Here is a 10,629-nt window from a genome sequence, read left to right as displayed (position 1 = left end):
AACCCTAGACGGCTAGATTTCCAAACAAGTGCAAGCTCTCATTTGCACTCAATAAACATCAATCAATTAACAGATAAATACTTAAACAATGAGAATAGAGAATGAGACAAAGAGTTACCACAACACTGATTCGGACTTTCAAACCTTAGCTTTGCCCAAATTCTTCACAGCACTTTCTGGGTTCTTTTCAGGGATGTTTTAGCTTAAGGATGGCGGCTTTCAAGGTGTTGACGGAGGCGGCTTTCAAGGTAGATCATTTTTAGAGAGAGAAAGAGAGCGAGGGAGAGGGATGGAGAGAGAAGGAAGAAAGCTTCGGCGGCCGTGAGATAGATTTTTAACTTAACAAAAATTTTTAGGTTTTAGATTTCACACAGACCATACATGAAAAATTTTTAGGTTTTAAGTTTTAATATTTATTTATTTATTAATTTATAAGTTCAAATATGTAATTTGTGGCCGAGTGGTATAGCGGTTAAAATCAAAAGGTTATGGCTTAGGGGTCTTCGGTTCGATTATTACTAGATACAAAATTAAAATTTTATTTTTTTAACTACTAATATTTTAGTGTCATGAATCTGTGATATTTAATTTACTGACACCATAGTATTAGCAATTTGTTATACTTATCTGTTAAACATGGAAAATGCCCCAAATACATGTAATTACTAATACTTTATAATAAAGTATCAGAAGACAAGTGTCACAAAAGACCATTTTTCTAGTAGTGAATACCTCATTCCTTAAAGTAGCCGATTGCTATAATAGTGTGAGTAATTGCTTCTTTACCTTTTGATAATGGCTCGGTTAGATCAATCCCCCACTATCCAAATGCCATGATAAGGACATTATGGTGAGCTTCTCTGTTGGTTATGTTAGATAGTATGCGAAATCCTGATAGTTTTTGCAATGCTTGGTCTTCTCTTGTGCATCCTAGCGCATTATCGGCTAGAAATATCCTTCCTTAAGGCCTTGAATGCTAAAGACCTCCCCCCAGTGACTCTCGTAGATCCCTTCACAAATCTCCCTCAGCGCATAATATGCTTTATCATTACCTAAATGTTAGAGGAAATGCAATGTATATCCTTGTCTGTACAACACCCCATCAATTAATGTGTATTAGTTGTTTAGCATTTGAGCCTTCTTACTTGCGTTTTATCTATCGGTAATGTTCCATCTCAAATGTATGAGATTATTGGATCCATCCATGAGCTCTGCTCGTCTATCCTCATCACATATGTTTCCTACTTAACGCTTGGGAAGGTTTTGACTTCCACCAGAATTGACTTAGGCACTCTTGCATCTGACATGGGAACCATTCTGGCTAGGATAACTACTTGGTAGCTTTCTGCTCTTGAAATCAAAGGGCCGGCATTGCTAGCATAAACCATCCAACAGTCAAGTTAGTTACCTAGGAAATATAAATTTAGAGAGAGAAAGTCAGTGTTTTCCTTTTAAGTTCTTTTTTCCCTTACTTTTTAGTGAAAATAGAGGGCTTTTATAGGCGAAATTGATTTGACTTTAGTCCTACTTACTTTGATGACAAGTGTCATTGTTCTTGTGACATCTAGCGACATTTTTTTGTTCACGCCCATGTTAATTGACATATGGATATGCAAGCTTGTTTACAAATTAATGGAAGAAGATTTTAACCTTAGGATGTTTTTACTAAGACTCTGGGATGATAGAAACTTTGAACCTAGGTAGTTTGTCTTAAGACAGGAGCCTAGGATATCAGAGTCTTTTGGGATTTAAAGCCTTGCCACCTAGGAGGACTACCCTAGGTAGTTTGTCTTAGGATAGGAGCCTATGATCTCGATACTTTTTGGGTTTTAAGGCCTTGCCACCTTGGAAGATATTTAAGGGGGTTTGCCTTAAGATAGGATCTTAAAACCTGGATACCTTTTAGGCTTTGAACTCTTGCCACCTAGGTGGCTTGTCTTAGGATAGGATCTCAGGACCTGGGTACTTTTGGGCTTTGAAGTCTTGTCACTGAGGAGGATTATTCTAAATGGTCTATCCACCACTTCTTAGGCTTTGACAGGGCCTATTATATTTTTGATCCATCAATTGCAATCAACTTGTTTGTAGTGTAGATGTGGGATGGAGATTTATACTAGTAGCAGGGGTTGCAGACACCAGAAGGTTTAAAGGAATCTCTTTTGAAAAGCAACGAAAATGAATAAAGTGGGAAAATCAAGATCAACTAATAGTTTTGTGTTTTTGCATCACTCTTACATTCTTTGATATTTGCTTTTAACAGCTCAAATATTCAGGATTTTAATTACCAATTATTATTGGACGTCAAAAATACCGTTTTTTTTTCCTTTAATGGCTCTATTTTGTAATATAACATGCCTTTTAGGTCTATAATCTATCAAATATCTTAATTAAGCACATAAAGTTACTAATATAAAATGTATTTCTAATTTCAAAAGACATCTAGGACTTTATTATTTGCTTTACTTCTAAATTAATTAGCCAAAGGAAGTTTGGCTTTCAACAGAGCATTTTATAAAGAAAATGGATCACCTTTAAGTCTTTAACTTTTATTCTCTGTCCCTCATACTATACTATACTAAAGAACGTTGTTTACTTATACTAGAGTAAAAGCATGGAAAAGGAATTAGAAGCTGATTTATATGTTATTTTGTCTTGGAATACGAGTAAATTATTCTAAATTATAATTTTACTCTTAGTTAAAGAATTGTACTTTTTAATTATAAAGTGAATAAAAAAATATATTTATAAAATAAACTGCTTGTTCTATTATTAATTTTAATTACATAGATTAATAATAATATTTTTAATTATATAAATCACAAATTTTTTATTAATTTTTATTTAATTATGTAAATTAAAAATTATTAATAAGAGCAACACATGAAAGATTATTATTAACAATATAGTACAAAATTAATATTTTCTTGGAATAAACTATTTTATTATTAATTATTAACATTAAATAAATATAATGCTATTAAACTAATAATAGTAATATTATTAATTCTCCATGAATATAATAATATTATTTAAAAATAATTTAACTTACATTAAATAAATTATTATTTTTAACAAAATATAATAATATCGTATTTAATAAGTTTAATATTAATCTTTTTAATAAATATAATATTATTAAATAATATTATAATAATATTAGTTAAATAAATATAATATTGTTGTTTTTAAGTAATTGTGACATTATTAGTTTAATAAATATAATTATATTATATTTAATAAAAGAAGAATAAAAAAAGAAGAGGTGAGAGTAGATTCCCACTCCCACCTCCTCCATGGGAGTGGGAATCCCACTCCACACTCCAAAATTGAGTGGGACTTATGGAGTGAGACTCACATTTTCCTCTTTAAATAAGCAATAAGTACTGGAGTAGAAGGAATCCAAACCCCTTACTTTCACTCCAACAAGTAAACACAATATAAGAGAAGAACATCTAAGCAAGCCTATTTAAGTTGATAAGTTTTCTCCATTTATGTTTTAAGGTTGATTGCAAATTTAATTTCTATCTATTTATGCTTTTGTCATGCACTTTTGTCATGCATGCATAAGTATATACGTCAAGAAATTGAATTCTATGATTTTCACAATATACTCTTAAAGACAAAAATCCATAGTTTTCTATCTTTAAAGATGGTAAAGTGTATTGTTCTTTTTTGACATTACACTAATTCTACTTAAGAGTTTAGTGGTAATCTTGAAATAAAGTTATTTTTATAAACAGAGAGAGGATCAACTTCTTTTATTATTAAAACACTTAAAGCAGTAAAATGAATATACGCTTAATAAAGAAATCACGTGGGACAATTAAAGGTATGTTTGGTATCATTTTTGGTTATCTGTTTTTCAATTTATGAAAATATAAAAGTGTAAAACTTATTTGGCAGATTCATTTTTGAATTAAAAAAGAAGTTGAACAGTTCTTATTTCTATTTTTTGTTCGTAAAGTAGAGAAAAATAAATTAGCGATCTCTATCTTTTTGTTTTTTGTTATTATGAATCCTGTAATGCAATAATTACCACTAAAGTTTGATAGATCCCACATGTTTGTTAGATAAATGGATTATTATTATATAATAAATTTTTGCAATAAACAAGATGCCAATGCTATTCATGCATTTAAAAAATAAATTGAGCGTAATTAATATAAATAATGTAACAATCAATAAACAAAATTTAAAATTCTCATAAATCATTTAAAGAAAAGATAAATTTCTTTAGAAACATGGTAAGTTCACATAGAGAAAAAGAATCCACTTGGTTTTCTTAAAAAAATTGGAGCAATACGGATGAGAATCATAAGATCACTATTGCTCAAATTGAATGGATCAAACATGGAATAGTCAATGACAATTGGGTCCACTTAATCGAAAAAGCAATTGTTTCAAGCTATCTCAAGCTCAAGGTTAAGGGGCTGCCAACACAAAAAGATTAAAATTCAAAATTAAAAGGAATCAACTGGTCCCAATAAAACTCAAAGGGTCCAGCATGGTACCCCATGTTTTGTCCGTGAATGAGTTGCTCAATCTAACGCAAAACTTATTTCAACGGCATGGATGTATTCTCTTTGGTTTTTAACATTGCCATCCCTATTGTTTTTTTAAAAAATAAAATAATCAAAAGTTTGAAAAATAATTTTGGATAATTTTTATATTTTATATTTTGATCAATTGATCTAATTTACTATTAAAATTAATGACAGTATAAGGCCAATAACTTGAAAAAAAAATTTAGTACATAAAATCTTTTTTCATTTTTTGAAAATAATATAACATTAATTTAATCTGTAATAAATAATTTAAATATATAATAAAATATATTAATTTAGTACATAAAATCTTTTTTCATTTTTTGAAAATAATATAACATTAATTTAATATGTAATAAATAATTTAAATATATAATAAAATATATTAATTTGTGAATAATATTAAACAATTTTTAGAAACAGTATAAAATCTATCTAATCAATAATAAATAATTTTAATATATAATTAAATTTTAATTTATCAATAATGTTAAAAAATTTCATAATAATCAACTATGGTTTCGTATTCAAATATAAATAATAGAAATATACTCTTCCAGTCTCTTGGCGAAAAAATGAGCAATAATGTCATATTTGTGGAAATCAGCCACTTAGCCAGTCTCTTGGCACATCCCTTGCAAATACTACCATGGTTTTTAATTTTACACCACTAACCTCGTGTTTAATTTTACACCACCAACCACTTTGAGATAGAACCAATCCTTTGAACATTTCTTGAAGCAAATAACAATACCTCTGAGTACTACAGAGGGAAGGAGATATGGACGTCCACCTCCGACCATTTTGTGAGAAGTTGAAAGGCCCGTTAACATTGCCTGATTCAACAAATTTAACCCCTCTTTTCCAGGACCTTCTTACGGAGTCTGAAATTATTACAACTGGGGAACTATGAAGGCGACCTGTCTCTTCATCTGATTCAACTCTTTAGAGAACATTTCGATAAAGCCAGGATATCTTTGCCTTTTTGGCAACTCTTGGACTCATAAGAAAATGTTAACAGACCAGACATTTTGGAAATTCTGGAGGACATCAATTACTTTGTCCAAGAACCCGAGGAAGCCATTGACGCCTTCTTCATCAACATCATGCAGCAGCAAAACAGTGAAAGCACTACTTGTAAGGCTCATCTTGTTGAACTCCACAGTAAAATCATTGACATTAGAAATCGGATGGAACAACTTCCACCCAGCGACAATGATTTCGATATCAGTGAACGAAGGGACAAACTCATTCACTTATTGATTGAGGGACAACCTCGGGTTGATGAGAGTGAATTTGAAAGGGGCAGAGAGGAGTTGTTTGATTTATTGATTGAGGGCCCTCCTCGGCTTTCAGTGGTTGCAATTCTCGACAGCAGTGGCTTTGATATGACTGCTTTTGCTGCAGATGCTTTCAACAATAACCATGTCCAGTTTTATTTTGACTGCCATGCTTGGGTCAGGGTTTCTATAGCCTACGATTTTGGCAAGATATTGGATGACATAATCAACTCTGTGATGCCTCCATCTCGGGTTAGTGTAATTATCGGTGAAGATTATCAATTGAAGAAATCTATTCTTCGAGATTACCTAACAGACAAGAAGTACTTTATTGTGCTTGATGACAGTGAGATATGGAGTGATCTTGTAGAATTTCTTCCTGATAATCAGAATGGAAGCAGAGTACTGATAACGCTTTTTTGGTTCGAATTGCAAAACGGAGAAAAGATCCAGCCTGATTCAGTTCTCGTTGGAGGACCATTGATTAGAATAAAGTATGAAGCCTGGCAATTTTTCATCCTAGACTATGGAAATACGCCATTAGAAAATTATATTGGACAGAAAGCGATTCCGACAATTTTGAGTCAAATTCATTCTGTGTGGGAGCTGCCTTTTCACTTGAAAGTCTGCTGCATCTATTTGTGTGTCTTCCCTCCAAGCATTGAGATATCTACCAGGCAATTATGTCAGTTGTGGATAGCTGAAGGTTTGATACCGGGCAATTACAACAGTTAGAGAATGGTTGAAGAGTACTTGAAAGAATTAAGCAATAGCGGATTCATTCAAGTGGGTAAGATAAGAGCCGGCGGCACAATTAAAGCGTGTTACGTTCCAAGTTATGTATATGCTGCTTTACGTTGGGTGGCAGAAAAGATGGGATTTGTTAGACTGTACTCCAACTTGGAAGAGATATCACTGGGAACTGCTAAACGGTACCTCATTTTGGAAAAGCGAACATCTTGCTCTGACAGATTGCGAGAATTTTTGGAAAAAGTTCAAACACCTTCGGGTATTGAACATGGGTTTTGCAGTTCTCGACCAATATCCACCCGGATTAGAGAATTTATTCCATTTGAAGTATTTGAAATTGAATATCCCATCACTCAAATGTCTTCCTTCCCTGCTATGCACCCTTTTAAACCTTCAGACACTAGAAATGCCATCTAGCTACGTAGATCAAACACCAAAGGATATTTGGAAGATGGAAAAACTCATGCATCTAAACTTTGGTTCTAGCTCTCTGAAAAATCTCATTTTCATATCGGCCTTAAACCCTAATAGTTGTACTCCAGATATTTTGGGCAGACTACCTAATGTTCAAACTCTTCGGATATGTGGAGATTTGAGTTGCTATCATTCTGGGGTTTCCAAAAGCCTATGCGAACTCCACAAACTTGAATGCTTGAAACTGGTGAATGAAAGGAAGCCCTCACGAATGGTCCTGTCTGAATACCAGTTTCCTCCAAGTCTGACCCATCTGAGCTTATCAAATACTGAGCTAAAGGAGGATCCCATGCCAACGCTAGAAAAGCTTCCATGCCTTCAAGTACTTAAACTGAAGCAGAACTCGTATTTAGGAAGAAAGCTGTCCTGTGTTGGCTCTGGTGGCTTTCCGGAGCTTAAGGTTTTGCACCTGAAATCAATGTATTGGCTAGATGAGTGGACGATGGGGGCTGGAGCAATGCCAAAACTTGAAAGCTTAACTGTCAACCCATGTGCTTACTTGAGAAAGCTTCTAGAAGAGCTGTGGTGCATAAAGAGCTTGCGCAAATTGGATTTACATTGGCCTCAGACAGTGTTCAGACAAAGACTATGGACTTTCGAGGATATGGAGTGGCGGTATGACATCCAGTTATATCCTTACGGAATCTGATGGATTGAATTGGGTGAGTTTTAATCATATCTGATAACTCATACTTTTATATGCATTTTCTTTTTTTTCCCACTTTCTCAGTAGATTTATGTTTATCGTAAAACGTACAAGGAGGTCATAAAAATGCCAAACTAATTGAGGTTGCTTCTGATGTCAAAATTATGTCTCAACGTAGACTAAGCTTGAGTGGCAAAACAGAGTGGGATAGCCACAAATTGCAGCAGAGAAACAAAGAAAGATCCCTTTATATCTATCTAATAAGAACTGTAAAAGAACATTTTAGTTTATGATTCTCATTTCCCTTCACTTATGTGGGCAAAACTGGAGAAGGAAACAACACCAGCCGGACTTTCAATTTAAATTTTAATTCGGCTTTGATTCATGAGACAGGGCATTGTTTTATTTAGCAGATTTCAAGGATTTGCTATAATATATGCCATGGTTGCAATGTTTTCTACAAACTTGAACAGTTGCACTCCTTTTTCTATTTTGAATTTGCTGGTATGTATGTGTGTGTGTGTGTATCGTGTTTTGATTAATGTGTTATGCTTAGAAGTACTCCATTTAAGCCCCGGACTTGCAGGTATGTTTTGGCTAGCTTTGGACTTGTATGGTTTGCTAGTCAAAGAAATGTCAATCTTCTAAGAAAACTTCCTCATGCGTGTACATTTCTGTTTCTGGCTTCATTTTAGTTGCTGATTGCACGTTCAATTTCGTTCTTAGAATATTCTTTCTCATTAAAATGATGCATGCACTGATGTTTTTAATCATATCAGAGAATCGTTTGTATTTATTGAGAGTCAACGTACATACACTTTGTAGTACGTGTATCGGAGAGATATCTTATGCTATCCAGATTCATAAAAATTAGCCTCGTTGAAAGCCTAGTGCCGATATGAGTTTCTTTCCTCAAGAAATGTTTCTGTAGATTGCTTAAATATTGGTGGGGATGCAGAATTGTAGCCCACATGAGTAATTTCTAATACAACTGATGTAGCAGGATTTTGGATCATATGAGAACAAGCATGTAGGAAAAAAATCATCTAGAAAATTAGTGCAGCCCCACTTTCAATCAAATTGCTGTCATGAACAACAATTCATGAGTAAATTGTTGTTCAAACTATAGGTAGCTTACACAAACTTGAATGGCTTTTAAGTAGAAGCAGTCAATGCAGGAGTTAAGTTCAAGTAGTAATATAATTTAAAAAACTTTCGATAAGATAACAAGAACCAAATTTTTAGAATTTCATTGAAATACTTTCATACAATCAATTTAAATACGGCCATCTTCCATATGTTTTCATATTTTAAATTGTTGAATTATAATTAACCTCATTATAAACACCACAAAAAATATCATTTTTAATGCAAACAACTAGGTTCTAGGGTACTTCCGGCAAGCTTTGTTTGTCTTGTCCTTCTGACAAGTTTGCTCTAGGGTACTTCCGGCTAGATAGGTATACTTCTTGCTTATTACGAGTACTATGACGACCAATAGAGATTCAGGGGAGCATGAGATGAATGTCGCATATGATAAGTTTTCTATTGGGGAGGAAGATGAGGATGGTCTTGTCTTCCACAGCGAGGATATTGCCACTGGAAATGCAGGGTTGACTGATTTTAGATTCTACTTGGTGGGGCGGTTTTTAACTGATAAGGTGATAAACTTTCCGGCAATGAAGAATACTATGGCGGCATTATGGCGTCCAGGGAAGGGAGTGTGCATCAAAGATTTATCACCTTCTCTTTTCTTGTTCCAATTCTTCCATGAAGTTGACCTCAAGCGTGTTATTGATTCGGGACCATGGACCTTCGACCAACATATTCTAATTTTAAAGAGGTTGGGGGAGAATGAACAGCCGCATAGGGTTCCTTTATTCCACACTTCGTTCTGGATTCAAGTGTACAATTTACCCATTGGGTTTCTTTCGGAGAAAGTGTTGATAAATATTGGTAACTATATTGGTGAGTTTCAATCTTCAGATCCTAATAATCTCATGGGAGTGTGGAGAAACTATATGCGCATAAGGGTATCCATTGATGTCAGGAAACCTCTGAAGCGAAGATTGCGACTAAAGAAGGAGGGAGGAGATTGGTTCTGGGTTGAATTCAAATATGAACGGTTAAATACTTTTTGTTTCATCTGTGGACTCCTTGGGCATTCAGAAAAACTTTGTCCGAAGTTGTATGATTGCGATGCTGCTGATATTACAAGGTCATATGGGCCAGAGATGAAGGCTCCAACTCGTCGGAATGCCATGTCCTCCAGTGAAAGGTGGCTACGCTCGGAACTGCCAGAAGCAAGTGTGGCTAATTCTGGAAATTTTACTGATTCCTCAAGTGGTACCGTGGTTAATGAGATGAATGCCTCCAAATCAGGAATTTCCAATAATACGAAATTTTCCAACAATATAGGGAGTGATGGGCGGGATTCTATGGAAAATATAATGAGTTTACAAGCATTGCCAGTTGTTCAGGCCACTAGCAGTCAACGGATTGATAAGGGCAAAGAAGTGGTTCATTTGAAAATGGGCTGGACCTTACTCAAGCAGTTGAAAGGTCTGGGGAGAAAGAGCTAGTGTTAAAGGAAGCTAAAAGAAGAAGGGCTGATATGGGGCTGGAGTGCAGAGGTGGATGTGAGTTATATGGTGGTGAATCCAAAAAAGGGGCTAGCGGTGGGACCTGTATTCCAGGCCCACCGAGAGCAATGAGTACCTTAAGCTGGAACTGCCATGGGTTGGGCCAACCACGGACAGTTCGAATGTTGGCAGAGTTGGTCTGTAATAAGAAGCCTATGTTTATTTTTCTTATTGAAACGCTATGCAGTAGAAATAAATTAGAGAGGCTCAAAATTCAATAGTCCGTAATAACTAGATGAGTGGACGATGGGGGCTGGAGCAATGCCAAAACTTGAAAGCTTAACTGTCAACCC

General features: G+C 34.5%; 1 protein-coding gene and 1 pseudogene across 1 annotated transcript; both read left to right on the top strand.

Annotated features, from left to right (window-relative positions):
- Positions 1-5,279: 5,279 nt before the first annotated feature.
- Positions 5,280-8,006, top strand: LOC112098418 (annotated as a pseudogene).
- Positions 8,007-9,181: 1,175 nt separating this feature from the next.
- Positions 9,182-10,276, top strand: LOC112097833. The gene has a single exon (XM_024183419.1). The coding sequence runs from the start codon at positions 9,182-9,184 to the stop codon at positions 10,274-10,276; it is 1,095 nt and encodes a 364-aa protein (XP_024039187.1).
- The last annotated feature ends 353 nt before the right edge of the window (positions 10,277-10,629 follow it).

Source organism: Citrus clementina, unplaced genomic scaffold (assembly GCF_000493195.1).
Source record: "Citrus clementina cultivar Clemenules unplaced genomic scaffold, Citrus_clementina_v1.0 scaffold_5, whole genome shotgun sequence".
NCBI lineage: Eukaryota > Viridiplantae > Streptophyta > Magnoliopsida > Sapindales > Rutaceae > Citrus > Citrus x clementina.
This window is presented reverse-complemented; position numbering and strand designations above follow the sequence as displayed.